At 36.0% G+C, this 22332-nt stretch overlaps 1 protein-coding gene and 1 long non-coding RNA gene across 6 annotated transcripts in view; one reads left to right on the top strand and one right to left on the bottom strand.

Annotated features, from left to right (window-relative positions):
- Window positions 1–22332, bottom strand: part of LOC143230267 (uncharacterized) — a 162012-nt gene that overhangs the window by 86314 nt on the left and 53366 nt on the right. The window lies entirely within an intron of this gene.
- The window catches only part of LOC143230261 (proton channel OtopLc-like), a 45997-nt gene that overhangs the window by 2325 nt on the left and 21340 nt on the right, over window positions 1–22332 (top strand). Inside the window, exons 1-3 of one of the 4 annotated variants that reach the window (XM_076463504.1) lie at window positions 13937–14360; window positions 15333–15502; window positions 19200–19892. The exons of 1 other annotated variant lie outside the window; for it this stretch is intronic. In XM_076463504.1, coding sequence (XP_076319619.1) covers window positions 19750–19892 — 143 coding nt within the window. In that variant the 5' untranslated portion in view covers window positions 13937–14360; window positions 15333–15502; window positions 19200–19749. Of the gene's footprint in view, window positions 1–13933; window positions 14361–14761; window positions 15503–19199; window positions 19893–22332 lie in introns of those variants that run through there. 2 more of the 4 variants (XM_076463503.1, XM_076463506.1) reach the window with 2 other exon arrangements.

The raw sequence follows: 22332 nt of genomic DNA, 5'->3' as shown, positions 1-22332 counted from the left end.
ACTTAATAAGTTTACAAAAATACATAACAGTTTATTTTTCACTTTATACAAATATCAGAAGAGCTTTTAATGTAGGAACTACATGGACTGATAAAAAACACAGAGTGAGCTTTGTGAATGAGGTGCTACAGAAAGGAAAGGTTCTATCAAAATAGACAATGTCATAACATACTGTTTCGTCCCTACAGTGTCATAACATACTGTTTCGTCCCTATAGTGTTACAACATACTGTTTCGTCCCTACAGTGTCATAACATACTGTTTCGTCCCTACAGTGTCATAACATACTGTTTCGTCCCTACAGTGTCATAACATACTGTTTCGTCCCTACAGAGTCATAACATACTGTTTCGTCCCTACAGTGTCACAACATACTGTTTCGTCCCTACAGAGTCATAACATACTGTTTCGTCCCTACAGTGTCACAACATACTGTTTCGTCCCTACAGAGTCATAACATACTGTTTCGTCCCTACAGTGTCACAACATACTGCTTCGTACCTACAGTGTCACAACATACTGTTTCGTCCCTACAGAGTCATAACATACTGTTTCGTCCCTACAGTGTCACAACATACTGTTTCGTCCCTACAGTGTCATAACATACTGTTTCGTCCCTACAGAGTCACAACATACTGTTTCGTCCCTACAGAGTCACAACATACTGTTTCGTCCCTACAGTGTCACAACATACTGTTTCGTCCCTACAGTGTCACAACATACTGTTTCGTCCCTACAGAGTCATAACATACTGTTTCGTCCCTACAGTGTCACAACATACTGTTTCGTCCCTACAGTGTCACAACATACTGTTTCGTCCCTACAGAGTCATAACATACTGTTTCGTCCCTACAGTGTCACAACATACTGTTTCGTCCCTACAGTGTCATAACATACTGTTTCGTCCCTACAGTGTCACAACATACTGTTTCGTCCCTACAGTGTCACAACATACTGTTTCGTCCCTACAGTGTCACAACATACTGTTTCGTCCCTACAGTGTCACAACATACTGTTTCGTCCCTACAGTGTCACAACATACTGTTTCGTCCCTACAGTGTCACAACATACTGTTTCGTCCCTACAGAGTCATAACATACTGTTTCGTCCCTACAGTGTCACAACATACTGTTTCGTCCCTACAGTGTCACAACATACTGTTTCGTCCCTACAGAGTCATAACATACTGTTTCGTCCCTACAGTGTCACAACATACTGTTTCGTCCCTACAGTGTCATAACATACTGTTTCGTCCCTACAGTTGTCACAACATACTGTTTCGTCCCTACAGTGTCACAACATACTGTTTCGTCCATACTGTTTCGTCCCTACAGTGTCATAACATACTGTTTCGTCCCTACAGTGTCACAACATACTGTTTCGTCCCTACAGAGTCATAACATACTGTTTCGTCCCTACAGTGTCATAACATACTGTTTCGTCCCTACAGTGTCACAACATACTGTTTCGTCCCTACAGAGTCATAACAACATACTGTTTCGTCCCTACAGTGTCACAACATACTGTTTCGTCCCTACAGTGTCATAACATACTGTTTCGTCCCTACAGTGTCACAACATACTGTTTCGTCCCTACAGGTGTCATAACATACTGTTTCGTCCCTACAGTGTCACAACATACTGTTTCACAGAGTCATAACATACTGTTTCGTCCCTACAGTGTCACAACATACTGTTTCGTCCCTACAGTGTCACAACATACTGTTTCGTCCCTACAGTGTCACAACATACTGTTTCGTCCCTACAGTGTCACAACATACTGTTTCGTCCCTACAGTGTCACAACATACTGTTTCGTCCCTACAGTGTCACAACATACTGTTTCGTCCCTACAGTTTCGTCCCTACAGTCACAACATACTGTTTCGTCCCTACAGTGTCACAACATACTGTTTCGTCCCTACAGTGTCACAACATACTGTTTCGTCCCTACAGTGTCATAACATACTGTTTCGTCCCTACAGAGTCACAACATACTGTTTCGTCCCTACAGTGTCACAACATACTGTTTCGTCCCTACAGTGTCACAACATACTGTTTCGTCCCTACAGTGTCACAACATACTGTTTCGTCCCTACAGTGTTTCGTCCCTACAGTGTCATACTGTTTCGTCCCTACAGTGTCACAACATACTGTTTCGTCCCTACAGTGTCACAACATACTGTTTCGTCCCTACAGTGTCACAACATACTGTTTCGTCCCTACAGTGTCACAACATACTGTTTCGTCCCTACAGTGTCATAACATACTGTTTCGTCCCTACAGTGTCACAACATACTGTTTCGTCCCTACAGTGTCACAACATACTGTTTCGTCCCTACAGAGTCATAACATACTGTCATAACATACTGTTTCGTCCCTACAGTGTCACAACATACTGTTTCGTCCCTACAGTGTCATAACATACTGTTTCGTCCCTACAGTGTCACAACATACTGTTTCGTCCCTACAGAGTCATAACATACTGTTTCGTCCCACAACATACAGTGTCATAACATACTGTTTCGTCCCTACAGTGTCACAACATACTGTTTCGTCCCTACAGTGTCACAACATACTGTTTCGTCCCTACAGTGTCACAACATACTGTTTCGTCCCTACAGTGTCACAACATACTGTTTCATACTGTTTCGTCCCTACAGTGTCACAACATACTGTTTCGTCCCTACAGTGTCACAACATACTGTTTCGTCCCTACAGTGTCACAACATACTGTTTCGTCCCTACAGTGTCATAACATACTGTTTCGTCCCTACAGTGTCATAACATACTGTGTCCCTACAGTGTCACAACATACTGTTTCGTCCCTACAGTGTCATAACATACTGTTTCGTCCCTACAGTGTCACAACATACTGTTTCGTCCCTACAGTGTCATAACATACTGTTTCGTCCCTACAGAGTCACAACATACTGTTTCGTCCCTACAGTGTCACAACATACTGTTTCGTCCCTACAGTCCCTACAGTGTCACAACATACTGTTTCGTCCCTACAGAGTACATGTTTCGTCCCTACAGTGTCACAACATACTGTTTCGTCCCTACACAACATACTGTTTCGTCCCTACAGTGTCACAACATACTGTTTCGTCCCTACAGTGTCACAACATACTGTTTCGTCCCTACAGTTTCGTCATACAACATACTGTTTCGTCCCTACAGTGTCACAACATACTGTTTCGTCCCTACAGTGTCATAACATACTGTTTCGTCCCTACAGTGTCACAACATACTGTTTCGTCCCTACAGTGTCATAACATACTGTTTCGTCCCTACAGTGTCACAACATACTGTTTCGTCCCTACAGTGTCACAACATACTGTTTCGTCCCTACAGTGTCACAACATACTGTTTCGTCCCTACAGTGTCACAACATACTGTTTCGTCCCTACAGTGTCACAACATACTGTTTCGTCCCTACAGTGTCACAACATACTGTTTCGTCCCTACAGTGTCACAACATACTGTTTCGTCCCTACAGTGTCACAACATACTGTTTCGTCCCTACAGTGTCATAACATACTGTTTCGTCCCTACAGTGTCACAACATACTGTTTCGTCCCTACAGTGTCACAACATACTGTTTCGTCCCTACAGTGTCATAACATACTGTTTCGTCCCTACAGTGTCACAACATACTGTTTCGTCCCTACAGTGTCACAACATACTGTTTCGTCCCTACAGTGTCACAACATACTGTTTCGTCCCTACAGTGTCACAACATACTGTTTCGTCCCTACAGTGTCACAACATACTGTTTCCCCTACAGTGTCATAACATACTGTTTCGTCCCTACAGTGTCACAACATACTGTTTCGTCCCTACAGTGTCATAACATACTGTTTCGTCCCTACAGTGTCACAACATACTGTTTCGTCCCTACAGTGTCACAACATACTGTTTCGTCCCTACAGTGTCACAACATACTGTTTCGTCCCTAGTCATAACATACTGTTTCGTCCCTACAGTGTCACAACATACTGTTTCGTCCCTGTGTCAGTCACAACATACTGTTTCGTCCCTACAGTGTCATAACATACTGTTTCGTCCCTACAGTGTCACAACATACTGTTTCGTCCCTACAGTGTTTCGTCCCTACAGTGTCACAACATACTGTTTCGTCCCTACAGTGTCATAACATACTGTTTCGTCCCTACAGTGTCATAACATACTGTTTCGTCCCTACAGTGTCACAACATACTGTTTCGTCCCTACAGAGTCATAACATACTGTTTCGTCCCTACAGTGTCACAACATACTGTTTCGTCCCTACAGTGTCACAACATACTGTTTCGTCCCTACAGTGTCACAACATACTGTTTCGTCCCTACAGTGTCATAACATACTGTTTCGTCCCTACAGTGTCACAACATACTGTTTCGTCCCTACAGTGTCATAACATACTGTTTCGTCCCTACAGTGTCACTGTTTCAACATACTGTTTTCGTCCCTACAGTGTCACAACATACTGTTTCGTCCCTACAGAGTCATAACATACTGTTTCGTCCCTACAGTGTCACAACATACTGTTTCGTCCCTACAGAGTCATAACATACTGTTTCGTCCCTACAGTGTCACAACATACTGTTTCGTCCCTACAGTGTCACAACATACTGTTTCGTCCCTACAGAGTCATAACATACTGTTTCGTCCCTACAGTGTCACAACATACTGTTTCGTCCCTACAGTGTCACAACATACTGTTTCGTCCCTACAGAGTCATAACATACTGTTTCGTCCCTACAGTGTCACAACATACTGTTTCGTCCCTACAGTGTCACAACAACATACTGTTTCGTCCCTACAGAGTCACAACATACTGTTTCGTCCCTACAGTGTCACAACATACTGTTTCGTCCCTACAGTGTCACAACATACTGTTTCGTCCCTACAGTGTCATAACATACTGTTTCGTCCCTACAGTGTCACAACATACTGTTTCGTACCTACAGTGTCACAACATACTGTTTCGTACCTACAGTGTCATAACATACTGTTTCGTCCCTACAGAGTCACAACATACTGTTTCGTCCCTACAGTGTCACAACATACTGTTTCGTCCCTACAATTTCACAACATACTGTTTCGTCCCTACAGAGTCATAACATACTGTTTCGTCCCTGTTAAGGATGATTAATTCCACGGTACTCAATTAGGAGGTCACGACGGTAAAGATCGAGTTTTAAATTTTAGTTTAAAAAATAGAGGATAATATATTCGTCTAAATGAAACAAAACTTCTATGTGAATATTTCATTAAGTTAGATATTTATTGACGTCAGTACCACTTGTATAGATTGTCTTTCGGTCTTGAAGAAGTTAAAAAGAAATATCGGGTTATCCCATAAGTAATGTCGTTTGTAACAATAATATGTAAAAGGAAAAAAATCAAACTGAAATAACAGTTTTAATCAGTTATGAGTTTTCCATCACTTTCAGAAACAGTTTTCCATCACTTTCAGTAACAGTTTTCCATCACTTTCAGTAACAGTTTTCCATCACTTTCAGTAACAGTTTTCCATCACTTTCAATAACAGTTTTCCATCACTTTCAATAACAGTTTTCCATCACTTTCAGTAACAGTTTTCCATCACTTTCAATAACAGTTTTCCATCAGTTTCAGTAACAGTTTTCCATCACTTTCAATTACAGTTTTCCATCACTTTCAATAACAGTTTTCCATCACTTTCAGTAACAAGTTTTCCATCACTTGCAATAACAGTTTTCCATCACTTTCAGTAATAGTTTTCCATCACTTGCAATAACATTCTGCCAACGTATTAAAAGATTTTCAATACCACGCTTATAAAAATCAGGTGGTTTTGAGACAAGGTACAAAGGCTGTTTTTAACTCATCCATAGAAATAAACTGTTTTTCATTCAGATGATGTTGCAAGTTTCTTAAAAGATGGTAATCTGAAGGAGCAAGATAAGGAGAATAAGGGAAAGTAAGGAAGTTTCTCCTAGCCAAGCTCTTCAATTTTTATGGAAGCGATCCTAGCGATGTGAGGACGTGCATTATTATGGTATAAAACAACTTCTCTCCAATTCACCAAAGCAGGTCTCTATTACTTTTTGAGTGAAGTGTTCAGTTGATCCACTTGTTGACAGTATCTCTCAGCAGTGATTATCTGGTTTGTTTGTAACAACTCAAAGTCTATTACATTACTTTCATCCCACCAAACATTATGCAAAACCTTCCTAGGGTGCAGGTTCGCTTTTGGCTGTGGTGTAGCTGGTTCTGCTACTCTAGCCCACTGTTGGCGGCACTCAACAAGGAATCTGGATTGCATATTGGCTTTTTCATTTTAAATCAGTTTTTATCTTACTTGTTGTTGTTGTTGTTTTGAATTTAGCACAAAGCTGCACAATGGGCTATCTGTGCTCTGCCCACCACGGGTATCGAAACCCAGTTTTTAGCGTTGTAAGTCCACAGACATATCGCTGAACCACTGGGGGTCTTTTATCGTAGTCAAACTTCTTAATGCAACGAGTATGTTCCACAATGCCACAATATCGTCACGTGACAACTGACAGTGCTTTCTTTTGGAAACCTTTCTCTTACAGCATTTCTTTTGGATATCTTCCTTTTACAGCATTTCCTTTAGATATCTTCCTTTTACAGCATTTGTTTTGGATATCTTCCTTTTACAGTGTTTGTTTTGGACATTTTCCTTTTGCAGTGTTTGTTTTGGGTATCTTCCTTTTACAGTGTTTTTTTGGATATTTTCCTTTTACAGTGTTTGTTTTGGATATCTTCCTTTTACAGTGTTTGTTTTGGATATCTTCCTTTTACAGCGTTTGTTTTGGACATTTTCCTTTTACAGTGTTTGTTTTGGATATCTTCCTTTTACAGCATTTGTTTTGGATATCTTCCTTTTGCAGCGTTTGTTTTGGATATCTTCCTTTTACAGTGTTTGTTTTGAATATCTTCCTTTTACAGCATTTGTGTTGGATATCTTCCTTTTACAGTGTTTGTTTTGGACATTTTCCTTTTACAGTGTTTGTTTTGGATATCTTTCTTTTACAGCATTTGTTTTGGACATTTTCGTTCTCCAGCGTTTGTTTTGGAAATCTTCCTTTTACAATGTTTGTTTTGGATATCTTCCTTTTACAGCATTTGTTTTGGATATGTTCCTTTTACAGAGTTTGTTTTGAATATCTTCCTTTTACAGCATTTGTTTTGGACATTTTCCTTTTCAGCGTTTATTTTGGATATCTTCCTTTTACAGTGTTTCTTTTACAGTTTGTTTTGGATATCTTCTGTATTTGGGACAACGTTTCGGGACCTATTTGATCTGTATGGTGCTAGAAACTTTATTTGAAAACCAAGACAAAGAAGCTGTAAAGTCCATGAAATGTGGACTTGTTTAAACAAGAAACTCCACAATTTAAACTATCGACTTTTCCTATAATTCTGTAAGTGAACGTTGCACCTGAACAAGGAAAAGTGCATCTTCAGAAGGCGCTCGGGTTATAGGGTTTTTATTCATTTCTATTAAGACTTATTGAACCCACGTGTTTTTATAACATCTATATAGGTATTTAACAGAACACACCTGTGTGTAGGTGTTTAAAACTGCACATGTGTATTTCATGTTGATTATGTAACTTAATAACAAGAGAGCAGTGTTATTGTTTTTATCACACTCCATGTGATACACCATTCTACAACTACAGCAACTAGAATCCACTAATTTGCTGGTTCTCACTGGTGAACAAATATATTTCAATATATATTTCAATAATCAAAATAAAAAACTTGTATACTTTATTTGTTCCCAATAGTATTAGGAACTATTTGGAACATTATCGAAAACAGTCACTAAAATGGTAAAAACAAAATCAAATTATCTTTTTTGAGAACTTTAGAAACATGCTGAACTGGACCTAACGTCTTATATAAAAACATGCTGAATTGGATCTAACATCTTGTATAGAAACATGTTAAACTGGATCTAACGTCTTACATAGAAACATATTGAACTGGATCTAATATATTATATAAAAACATGCTGAATTGGATCTAACATCTTATATAGAAACATGCTGAACTGGATCTAACGTCTTATATAGAAACATACTAAACTGGATCTAACATCTTATATAGAAACATACTAAACTGGATCTAACATCTTATATAGAAACATGCTGAACTGGATCTAACGTCTTATACAGAAACATACTGAACTGGATCTAACGTCTTATATAGAAACATGCTGAGCTGGATCTAACATCTTATATAGAAACATGTTGAATTGGATCTAACGTCTTATATAGAAACATGTTGAACGGGATCTAACGTATTATGTAGAAACATGCTGAACTGGATCTAACATCTTATATAGAAACATGCTGAGCTGGATCTAACGTCTTATATAGAAACATACTAAACTGGATCTAACATCTTATATAGAAACATACCAAACTGGATCTAACATCTTATATAGAAACATGCTGAACTGGATCTAACGTCTTATACAGAAACATACTGAACTGGATCTAACGTCTTATATAGAAACATGCTGAGCTGGATCTAACATCTTATATAGAAACATGTTGAATTGGATCTAACGTCTTATATAGAAACATGTTGAACGGGATCTAACGTATTATGTGGAAACATGCTGAACTGGATCTAACATCTTATATAGAAACATGCTGAGCTGGATCTAACGTCTTATATAGAAACATGTTGAACTGGATCTAACGACTTATATAGAAACATGCTGAACTGGATCTAACATCTTATATAAAAAAATGCTGAACTGGATCTAACGTCTTATGTAGAAACATGCTGAACTGGATCTAACGTCTTATATAGAAACATGCTGAATTAAATCTAACATTTTATATAGAAACATGCTGAACTGGATCTAACGTCTTATATAGAAACATGTTGAACTGGATCTAACGTCTTATATAGAAACATGCTGAATTAAATCTAACATCTTATATAGAAACATGCTGAATTAAATCTAACGTCTTATATAGAAACATGCTGAACTGGATCTAACATCTTATATAGAAACATCCTGAACTGGATCTAACATCTTATATAGAAACATGCTGAACTGGATCTAACGTCTTATATAGAAACATGCTGAATTGGATCTAACGTCTTATATAGAAACATGCTGAATTGGATCTAACATCTTATATAGAAACATGCTGAACTGGATCTAACGTCTCATATAGAAACATGTTGAACTGGATCTAACATCTTATATAGAAACATGTTGAACTGGATCTAACGACTTATATAGAAACATGCTGAACTGGATCTAACATCTTATATAAAAACATGCTGAACTGGATCTAACGTCTTATGTAGAAACATGCTGAACTGGATCTAACGTCTTATATAGAAACATGCTGAATTAAATCTAACATTTTATATAGAAACATGCTGAACTGGATCTAACGTCTTATATAGAAATATGCTGAACTGGATCTAACGTCTTATGTAGAAACATGCTGAATTAAATCTAACATCTTATATAGAAACATGCTGAATTAAATCTAACGTCTTATATAGAAACATGCTGAACTGGATCTAACATCTTATATAGAAACATGCTGAACTGGATCTAACATCTTATATAGAAACATGCTGAACTGGATCTAACGTCTTATATAGAAACATGCTGAATTGGATCTAACGTCTTATATAGAAACATGCTGAATTGGATCTAACATCTTATATAGAAACATGCTGAACTGGATCTAATATCTTATATAGAAACATGCTGAACTGGATCTAACGTCTTATATAGAAACATGTTGAACTGGATCTAACATCTTATATAGAAACATGCTGAACTAGATCTAACATCTTATATAGAAACATGTTGAACTGGATCTAACGTCTTATACAGAAACATACTGAACTCGACCTAACGTATTATTTAGAAAGATATTCAACTGGATCAGACATCCTCTTTAGAAAGATACTGAACTGGATCTAACGTCTTATATAGAAACATGCGGAGCTGGATCTAACGTCTTATATAGAAACATGTTGAACTGGACCTAACGTCTTATATAGAAACATGTTGAACTGGATCTAACATCTTATATAGAAACATGTTGAGCTGAGTTTCACGTCTTCCTATCTTATTGCCAACCCGACACCAGTCACAAAGTGACTATCTCACATTGTTCTGACGCCAAGGTCACATTTTAATAAAGTATTACCAACACATAAATATTAAAAACGATGTTTTTCAAGTATCGTAGCAGTAAATAAACTTTAAAAATCGTATTATAGTAGTCCACAAAGATCAACACGCATGTAATAGTATTACAGTAGTCCACAAAGATCAACACGCATGTAATCGTATTACAGTAGTCCACAAAGATCAACACGCATGTAATCGTATTACAGTAGTCCACAAAGATCAACACGCATGTAATCGTATTACAGTAGTCCACAAAGATCAACACGCATGTAATCGTATTACAGTAGTCCACAAAGATCAACACGCATGTAATCGTATTACAGTAGTCCACAAAGATCAACACGCATGTAATCGTATTACAGTAGTCCACAAAGATCAACACGCATGTAATCGTATTACAGTAATCCACAAAGATCAACACGCATGTAATCGTATTACAGTAGTCCACAAAGATCAACACGCATGTAATCGTATTACAGTAGTCCACAAAGATCAACACGCATGTAATCGTATTATAGTAGTCCACAAAGATCAACACGCATGTAATCGTATTATAGTAGTCCACAAAGATCAACACGCATGTAATCGTATTATAGTAGTCCACAAAGATCAACACGCATGTAATCGTATTATAGTAGTCCACAAAGATCAACACGCATGTAATCGTATTATAGTAGTCCACAAAGATCAACACGCATGTAATCGTATTACAGTAGTCCACAAAGATCAACACGCATGTAATCGTATTATAGTAGTCCACAAAGATCAACACGCATGTAATCGTATTATAGTAGTCCACAAAGATCAACACGCATGTAATCGTATTATAGTAGTCCACAAAGATCAACACGCATGTAATCGTATCACAGTAGTCCACAAAGATCAACACGCATGTAATCGTATTATAGTAGTCCACAAAGATCAACACGCATGTAATCGTATTATAGTAGTCCACAAAGATCAACACGCATGTAATCGTATTACAGTAGTCCACAAAGATCAACACGCATGTAATCGTATTATAGTAGTCCACAAAGATCAACACGCATGTAATCGTATTATAGTAGTCCACAAAGATCAACACGCATGTAATCGTATTATAGTAGTCCACAAAGATCAACACGCATGTAATCGTATTACAGTAGTCCACAAAGATCAACACGCATGTAATCGTATTATAGTAGTCCACAAAGATCAACACGCATGTAATCGTATTATAGTAGTCCACAAAGATCAACACGCATGTAATCGTATTACAGTAGTCCACAAAGATCAACACGCATGTAATCGTATTATAGTAGTCCACAAAATCAACACGCATGTAATCGTATTATAGTAGTCCACAAAGATCAACACGCATGTAATCGTATTATAGTAGTCCACAAAGATCAACACGCATGTAATCGTATTACAGTAGTCCACAAAGATCAACACGCATGTAATCGTATTATAGTAGTCCACAAAGATCAACACGCATGTAATCGTATTATAGTAGTCCACAAAGATCAACACGCATGTAATCGTATTATAGTAGTCCACAAAGATCAACACGCATGTACTCGTATTACAGTAATATTTTTCGCCTATCAGTTTTACACGTCTTATAAATTACTGAAATATATTTTTCAAATAACAATTTTGTGTCGTTACACGACTATCTGAAAAACCAATAATGTGTTACATTGTTTTATAGGCTAGTAGCACACAAAACTATTTTACAGGTTGTAGTACATAAAACATTGTTTTATAGGCCAGTAGTAAATAAAACAGTGTTTTACAGGTTCAAATTACATTAAACATTGTTTTACAGGCTAGTAGTACATAAAACATCGTTTTGCAGGTTCAGATTACATAAACGTTATTTTACAGGCTAGCGGTACATAAAACATTGTTTTATAGGCCAGTAGTACATAAAACATTGTTTTACAGGCTAGTAGTACATGAAACAATGTTTTACAGGCTCAACTCAAAATATATGAAACATTTTTTTACAGGTTCATAGTAGTACATGAAACATTGTTTTACACTTTCATGGTACATGAAACATTGTTTTACATGCTCGTAGTTCATGAAACAATGTTTTACAGGCTCGTAGTTTATGAAACAATGTTTCATACGCGTAGTCTATGAAACAATGTTTTACACTCGTAGTTCATGAAACAATGTTTTACACTCGTAGTTTATGAAACAATGTTTTACACTCGTAGTTTATGAAACAATGTTTTACACTCGTAGTTCATGAAACAATGTTTTACACTCGTAGTTTATGAAACAATATTTTACACGTAGTTTATGAAACAATGTTTTACACGTAGTTTATGAAACAATGTTTTACACTCGTAGTTCATGAAACAATATTTTACACTCGTAGTTTATGAAACAATATTTTACACGTAGTTTATGAAACAATGTTTTACACGTAGTTTATGAAACAATGTTTTACACGTAGTTTATGAAACAATGTTTTACACTCGTAGTTTATGAAACAATGTTTTACATGCTCGTAGTTTATGAAACAATGTTTTACACTCGTAGTCTATGAAACAATGTTTTACAGGCTCGTAGTTTATGAAACAATGTTTTATACTCGTAGTTCATGAAACAATGTTTTACACTCGTAGTTTATGAAACAATGTTTTACACTCGTAGTTTATGAAACAATATTTTACACGTAGTTTATGAAACAATGTTTTACACTCGTAGTTTATGAAACATTGTTTTACACGTAGTTTATGAAACAATGTTTTACACGTAGTTTATGAAACAATGTTTTACACTCGTAGTTCATGAAACAATGTTTTACACTCGTAGTTTATGAAACAATATTTTACACGTAGTTTATGAAACAATGTTTTACACTCGTAGTTTATGAAACAATGTTTTACACTCGTAGTTCATGAAACAATGTTTTACACTCGTAGTTCATGAAACAATGTTTTACACTCGTAGTTTATGAAACAATATTTTACACTCGTAGTTTATGAAACATTGTTTTACACTTTCATGGTACATGAAACATTGTTTTACAGGCTCGTAGTTTATGAAACAATGTTTTACACTCGTTGTTCATGAAACAATGTTTTACACTCGTAGTTTATGAAACAATGTTTTACACTCGTAGTTTATGAAACAATGTTTTACACTCGTAGTTTATGAAACAATGTTTTACATGCTCGTAGTTTATGAAACAGTGTTTTCGGCGTTTTTGTGATGTATTTCTTCATTGACTTTTGTTTAACGTGACTTGATAACTTCATCATAAAACATGGTCTGGTACAAACCATACAATTGGATATTAAAAGAAAACCCGACTTAATACCATAGGTCCAGTCGAATGTACTTCTGCTTGGGTGTGTCGAGAGAACAGTTAATTTGTAGGATTAATAAGTGTGTCCTATATCTCTGACATTGAATCTCGATAGTTATTAATTTAAGGTGAGACACAGTCGATTACATATCATAGTTGAAAAATTTGGACAGTTAAAGAATATTTTTACTATTGTAAACACTTAGGTTCTTGTATAACAATAACCAAGTACAAAACTTTCTAAACTTGAAGGTTGAAACGTGATCACGTTAAGGAACTGTCTAAGTTGAAAAGTTCAGAGGTAGTTGGAAGTCGTATAAGTAGACAACCTGAACACATTTTAAAAACATTTCATTCCAAACTCTTCCTTTGTGTTTTGTCGTCAAACAAGCTATATTGTTGGATCAGAAGTGTTCTCTCCAGATCAGTTCATGAAACTGTTAGTCAGTTACTAAGGTTCTCTCCAGATCAGTTCATGAAACTGTTAGTGAGCTACTAAGGTTCTCTCCGGTTCAGTTAATGAAGCTGTTAGTCAGTTATTAAGGTTCTCTCTGATTCAGTTCATAAGGTTGTTATTAAGTATTCCTGAACTCGTTTCAGGCAGATTGTGCTCGTGAAACGCGTCGTAAACAGAGATCTCGTTGATACGCTTAAACTAAACTTTTACGAAACATGGCATAGCTGTGCGAAGGATTTGTGGGTGGCGAGTTCTTTGTTCTACTCGAGTCCAAAACAACCCCCATCCACTCCCTTCTTCTCAAACAACAGATCTGCAGTGTGCAATATAGAGCAAAGTAGAAGAGAATAGTTAAAGACTGTCACGGTATCAGACATGGATATTGAAGACATTGAAAGGTACGGACATTTATTTCCTCCCGTGTGTATGTGCTTGGAAGGGCCTATTTTAACCTAAAACCTGTTTAAAAGCATGGGAACACTTGACGTAATCTTTGTAAATGAGAATATATACTATCTTTAATAAAATGCGAGTAGAGATTCACTTTGAGCTTCCAAAGTACGTACGAATAAACGTAGAGATGTAAAAAATTCTCAAACCTTTTTATTGTTAAAAGTTATCTTTAATTCAAGTTCATTTGTATCGGAGATCTGACCTTCCGGTACGTAGTGTAACTTGAGGCACAAGTACGAGTTTCTCATTTCTTCTTTTTTTCTTTGTATATAAATGTCATATATAGTTTAATGTCTTAGCTAAAGAATCAAGAGTACGCCATAATGAAACATATTTAACTTTCCAGAGTGTGCTGCCATCTAATGGAGCTAAAATTCACAAAATACAATAAATAAACACTAATATTTAACATTTCGACACTGGAACTAAATTGTTACAGAGAGTTTTGATAGCAAACAAATAATAACCTTAGTTCAGCTGTTTCACGTAGTTTATGTTCCACGAAATATTTATGTTTTCCTTGTAGTGATAGTTGAAGATTGCGTAATCGCGTAAACTATGAAATATTCCTTATCGCACCGTAAGTATAACGTAACCTTGTTGTTTCAGTGGTCGTTTTTCTAGCTATTGTGACAAGGCAAATGATCGACTCGATGTCATAGACTTTCTAATTCCTCGGAAAATTTCCTTATTCATGTTTATGTTATCGCCCTCGCGTAATGATGACCTAATTAACCATTTCAAGGTAAAGAGCTTACCTTACAAGTCTATTCCACGATCAGTCTATATTTGTATGTTATTTAATAACGCAGTACAATTGACCTGTCAATACCCGCTGTCATTAACACATCGTGCCGAATAACATGAAGCATCTCTTTACGCATGCTCGATAAAAACACATCATATTCACAAAACAGGTATTTTTGCCCAGAATGCTCAGCAGGAACAGGAATCAACACTTTATGTAAACACGTAATCACATCATCACCTGCACGTGCTCTACAACTTCCACGAGGGACAAGACTACACAAACTGGATCTGAACTGGAACGTGCTCGCTGAGAATTGAGTCACCGAAACTTCCGGAGGTACGACTGTATAGTTTTAATTTTATACATTTTAATTAAGCCTAGAAATATAATATGAGTATTTGGTTTTTGCTTTGATAGATATCACATAACAACCTGGAACTGTGGTATGTTCTGTGATTTGGTAGATATCACATAACAACCTGGAACTGTGGTATGTTCTGTGGTTTGGTAGATATCACATAACAACCTGGAACTGTGGTATGTTCTGTGGTTTGGTAGATATCACATAACAACCTGGAACTGAGGTATGTTCTGTGGTTTGGTAGATATCACATAACAACCTGGAACTGAGGTATGTTCTGTGGTTTGGTAGATATCACATAACAACCTGGAACTGAGGTATGTTCTGTGGTTTGGTAGATATCACATAACAACCTGGAACTGAGGTATGATCTGTGGTTTGGTAGATATCACATAACAACCTGGAACTCAGGTATGTTCTGTGGTTTGGTAGATATCACATAACAACCTGGAACTCAGATATGTTCTGTGGTTTGGTAGATATCACATAACAACCTGGAACTGAGGTATGTTCTGTGGTTTGGTAGATATCACATAACAACCTGGAACTGAGGTATGTTCTGTGGTTTGGTAGATATCACATAACAACCTGGAACTGAGGTATGATCTGTGGTTTGGTAGATATCACATAACAACCTGGAACTGAGGTATGTTTTGTGGTTTGGTAGATATCACATAACAACCTGGAACTGAGGTATGTTCTGTGGTTTGGTAGATATCACATAACAACCTGGAACTGAGGCATGTTCTGTGGTTTGGTAGATATCACATAACAACCTGGAACTGAGGTATGTTCTGTGGTTTGGTAGATATCACATAACAACCTGGAACTGAGGTATGATCTGTGTTTTGGTAGATATCACATAACAACCTGGAACTGAGGTATGTTCTGTGGTTTGGTAGATATCACATAACAACCTGGAACTGTGGTATGTTCTGTGGTTTGGTAGATATCACATAACAACCTGGAACTGAGGTATGTTCTGTGGTTTGGTAGATATCACATAACAACCTGGAACTGAGGTATGTTCTGTGGTTTGGTAGATATCACATAACAACCTGGAACTGAGGTATGTTCTGTGGTTTGGTAGATATCACATAACAACCTGGAACTGAGGTATGTTCTGTGGTTTGGTAGATATCACATAACAACCTGGAACTGAGGTATGTTCTGTGGTTTGGTAGATATCACATAACAACCTGGAACTGAGGTATGTTCTGTGGTTTGGTAGATATCACATAGCAACCTGGAACTGAGGTATGTTCTGTGGTTTGGTAGATATCACATAGCAACCTGGAACTGAGGTATGTTCTGTGGTTTGGTAGATATCACATAGCAACCTGGAACTGAGGTATGTTCTGTGGTTTGGTAGATATCACATAACAACCTGGAACTGAGGTATGTTCTGTGGTTTGGTAGATATCACATAACAACCTGGAACTGAGGTATGATCTGTGGTTTGGTAGATATCACATAACAACCTGGAACTGAGGTATGTTCTGTGGTTTGGTAGATATCACATAACAACCTGGAACTGAGGTATGTTCTGTGGTTTGGTAGATATCACATAACAACCTGGAACTGAGGTATGTTCTGTGGTTTGGTAGATATCACATAACAACCTGGAACTGAGGTATGTTCTGTGGTTTGATAGATATCACATAACAACCTGGAACTGAGGTATGTTCTGTGGTTTGGTAGATATCACATAACAACCTGGAACTGAGGTATGTTCTGTGGTTTGGTAGATATCACATAACAACCTGGAACTGAGGTATGTTCTGTGGTTTGGTAGATATCACATAACAACCTGGAACTGAGGTATGTTCTGTGGTTTGGTAGATATCACATAACAACCTGGAACTAAGGTATGTTCTGTGGTTTGGTAGATATCACATTAGGAAATACTGCTAAGATTTGTTCTGTAATTTAGATAGATACAACATTAAGAAATACAACTGTGGTTTGTTCTGTAGTTTGGTAGGTATCACATTAAGAAACACACCTGGGGTTTGTTATGTAGTTTAGGTAGATACTATATTGGAGATGCAGCTGGGTTTTTTTTTCTGTAAATTAGGTATACGATCATATTAGGAAATTCAGTTTTGTCTTTAGTTAGATAATAAAAATAAGATATTTGTTCATTAATTGATGTATATTATCAATATAAGGAATTCTGGTTAAAATTGTTCATTAATTGAGCTGAGTATCACATTAAGAAATGCAGCTGAGGTTTGTTCTGTAGTTTAGGTAAATTATGATATCAGAACCTGTACTGTTCTCTAGTGTAGATAGGTCATCAATGTAAACAATTCGTCAGAAACTTGTTCCGTACTTTTGATATATCACTACACTGAGAAGTCTAGTTGAGATTTGTTTTGTGTTATACAAGTTAGCACTGATTGGTTTAGAAATGTTAGAATTTTGTTTGAAGTTTAATCCCTAATTAAGGTAGATTACCAAAACAAAAAATCGTCTTTGGATTTTCGATACTTTAGGTAGATTATGAAAGCGAAAATTTCGGCTGAGGTTTATTGAACTGAATTGAGGTAGATTATCATAGTTTCTTCACCTCACATGGAGATAAATAACCGAGATATTTTATTTGTGTAAGAAAACAAGTGTACCTTGCATGTTTGAATTCATAATTATTTATGAAGGTTACCTTTTGTCTGTCTGTCTAATACAACAGGAATCCCCTGTACGCCACCACAGAACCTGTGATTTCAATCTTTCAGTATTTATAGTCTGTCACTACCAATATGACAAAAACAGAAAGAAATCACGTGTTGATGTTTTATGCAGGGATCAAGTGGTAAATAACCACTAAAAACGTTATCTGGATTCTTAACAATTCTGTTATCCAGGTAAAAACGCTATCCGAACTGAAAATTTTCACTGATCTTAACAATAGTTTATAAAAGTATTATTTGGTTATAAATAAATATAGCTATTAACAACCTTACCTGGAACGTGAGACCCGGGTTCATATCCTGGTTCCATAGTCAGTTTTCGCTATGTGGTTTTTTTCACGTAGGTTATTTAATATTAATTATGACCTAATAAAATTTTTGTGGGTTGATAACCATGTATTTTAATGGTAATTTAATTACGTAAAAATTTGGTAGGGTTTCAAATCAATTGACATTTTGAAAACAACTGGTTAGAAATGGTTAACGATCGTATGTATTTTTATTTATTGAAAACTGACGGGAAAAGGTTTTTTAAAGTGTTGATTGAAATATATTTTACACGGTTCGTTCTTTTACTTAACCGGTACATTATGCATTTTTTAGATGTATGTTATTTTAAAAATTAGAAAATTTAGCCTACTCAAAGATGTTAAACGGTCATTATCAGAAATGTTCAGTTATACTAGAAAACTGCTCTAAATACAGATGTGTCTGACGTTAGTTGGCACGAGTTTCATGCTTTATGCACGAGTTGTTGTAGATAAACAGTTTCCACTGTCTGAGTTAGAATGAAAAATGTACTTACATAAATAACAAATGGTTATTGTAGCTTCTTACTTCGCGACGTTCCATATCACTTCACTCGATGATTACGCTGTCCATTGTGATCTCTTATAAATAAAGAACTTTTCACCAGTCTGTAGGCGGCAATAAAGAAAATCCTTTTTGTTTTTTACATAATGTTAATTTTCTTGTACAGATCCCGGACATCATGTTTAGTAACAACAGACAACACTACGAATGACCAAAACCAGAATATCGCCTCTTTTAGGCCTAGGTTGTTGTAGTCACGATGTCAGAGACACGTCAGTGATTAACAAAGGCAGGCCTAAAAGGTTGTGTGACCCTGTTAACCAAACTAACAACACCACTGTTTCTGAAGCTATGCCGAACTTATAGACAACCTCTAATCTTCAGTGTGCGGAAAATGAGGACAAAGATATCTTAGTAACTTCTAAAGAAGATTTAAAAGTTTGGTTTGATTGCTTCGAAATATCCTCTCCCGTACGTTGAATAAGAAAAACGTATGACGTAAAAATACCAGTGACACCTGCAACGAATGATATTGTTTCTATCTACGATAACAACAAAGCAGTTCGGATGTCTTCTACAAACAGTGGCCAAAAATCTCTTATTTATAAAGAAAAAGAGGATGATAATTCATCGTCTCCCTCTAACGGTGAATTTTCTAACAGTGTATCTTCTGACAAAGGACAAAATTAACTAAGTTTTCTATAACTAAATCAAAAATGGCTGAAATTACACATCAAAGTTGTAACGTTGTTTCTATCATGGAGAAGGGCGAAAAAAGCCTAAACGACTTACAAGTATGTTCGAAGAAAGAAACCCATCCAACAGAAGAGTCCATCAGCCATCGTCCAAAAAACCCGAAGTAGGTTATTGGAGTTTATTTTCGCCAAGTGTCTTTTCTTATCTGTAATTGTTTACTGTCAGCGTTATGTATATATTTAAAAAAATATATATATTCTTTCCATTGCGGATGTAGGAGTGATGTCGAATTAGTAATAAGACGTTCAAAGATCAAGGAAATTCTCAAGATGTGAATAATCTAAAGAAAGTTAAAAATAAATATTTTAATATGTCTTTAAGATCAAATAACTGTTGTTTTTCGGCGTGTGTGAATGTATTTTATTCTTGTGAAAATATTTATAATAATGTTCCAGTAATAATAATATTAACTTTATTTATTTCTTTTTAAGAGAAATAAACTTTAATATTTTGTTCTAACTAGACTGCATAATTTAACAGACGAATATTTTGAGTCGACTTATTTTCAATGAGTATTCAATACATGATTTTCTCGATTATATATTCTTCTATCGTCTTACACGTTTCTATCCCACCTTCCTGGACAGTTAACTGTTCTTATATGTAGTTACAATTTTGTTATTCCTAAGCATAATTATGCACCGTAAAGATCGAACTGAGAATTTAAGCACTATCACTTTCACCAATGATCCATCTACAAGGTTAAATATACTGATAATTATCCGGCATGGGTAAGGCACTCGACTCTTAATCTGATTGCCCTCTTAGCCGTGGGGCGTTATAAAGTTACGATCAATCCTACTATTCGTTGGTAAAAGAAAGCTTTCCCAAAAGTCTCATACAACTAAATTAGGGACGGCTAGCGCAGATAGCTCTCGGATAGTCTTGAGCGAAATTTAAAACAAACCAATACAGATAATGCTATTGTAAATCGAAATAAGGAGGTTAAGGGCAGAGTTGTTGTTACTGAACTCACGCAAAGCAAAAACAAAAAAGTGGTTAAGCAAAGCCATATTCAGCATATTCTAGAGTGATTACTTAACTACATTCAGTATATTGTAGAGTGATTACTTAACCACATTCAGTATATTGCAGAGTGATTACTTAACCACATTCAGTATATTGTAAAGTGATTACTTAACCACATTCAGTATATTGTAGAGTGATTACTTAACCACATTCAGTATAGTGTAGAGTGATTACTTAACCACATTCAGTATATTATAGAGTGATTACTTAACCACATTCAGTATAGTGTAGACTGATTACTTAACCACATTCAGTATATTGTAGAGTGATTACTTAACCACATTCAGTATATTATAGAGTGATTACTTAACCACATTCAGTATAGTGTAGACTGATTACTTAACCACATTCTGTATATTGTAAAGTGATTACTTAACCACATTCAGTATATTGCAGAGTGATTACTTAACCACATTCAGTATATTGCAGAGTGATTACTTAACCACATTCGGTATATTGCAGAGTGATTACTTAACCACATTCAGTATATTGTAGAGTGATTACTTAACCACATTCAGTATATTGCAGAGTGATTACTTAACCACATTCAGTATATTGTAGAGTGATTACTTAACCACATTCAGTATATTGTAGAGTGATTACTTAACCACATTCAGTATATTGTAGAGTGATTACTTAACCACATTCAGTATATTGCAGGGTGATTACTTAACCACATTCAGTATATTGTAAAGTGATTACTTAACCACATTCAGTATATTGCAGAGTGATTACTTAACCACATTCAGTATATTGCAGAGTGATTACTTAACCACATTCAGTATATTGTAGAGTGATTACTTAACCACATTCAGTATATTGTAGAGTGATTATTTAACCACATTCAGTATAGTGTAGAGTGATTACTTAACCACATTCAGTATATTATAGAGTGATTACTTAACCGCATTCAGTATAGTGTAGACTGATTACTTAACCACATTCAGTATATTGTAGAGTGATTACTTAACCACATTCAGTATATTATAGAGTGATTACTTAACCACATTCAGTATAGTGTAGACTGATTACTTAACCACATTCTGTATATTGTAAAGTGATTACTTAACCACATTCAGTATATTGCAGAGTGATTACTTAACCACATTCAGTATATTGCAGAGTGATTACTTAACCACATTCAGTATATTGCAGAGTGATTACTTAACCACATTCAGTATAGTGTAGAATGATTACTTAACCACATTCAGTATATTGTAGAGTGATTACTTAACCACATTCAGTATATTGCAGAGTGATTACTTAACCACATTCAGTATATTGTAGAGTGATTACTTAACCACATTCAGTATATTGTAGAGTGATTACTTAACCACATTCAGTATATTGCAGGGTGATTACTTAACCACATTCAGTATATTGTAAAGTGATTACTTAACCACATTCAGTATATTGTAGAGTGATTACTTAACCACATTCAGTATAGTGTAGAGTGATTACTTAACCACATTCAGTAGAGTGTAGAGTGATTACTTAACCCCATTCAGTATATT

The sequence above is a fragment of the Tachypleus tridentatus genome, chromosome 10 (assembly GCF_004210375.1).
Source record: "Tachypleus tridentatus isolate NWPU-2018 chromosome 10, ASM421037v1, whole genome shotgun sequence".
NCBI lineage: Eukaryota > Metazoa > Arthropoda > Merostomata > Xiphosura > Limulidae > Tachypleus > Tachypleus tridentatus.
The sequence above is the reverse complement of the archived record's forward strand: the minus strand, read 5'-3'. Positions and strand labels throughout refer to the sequence as shown.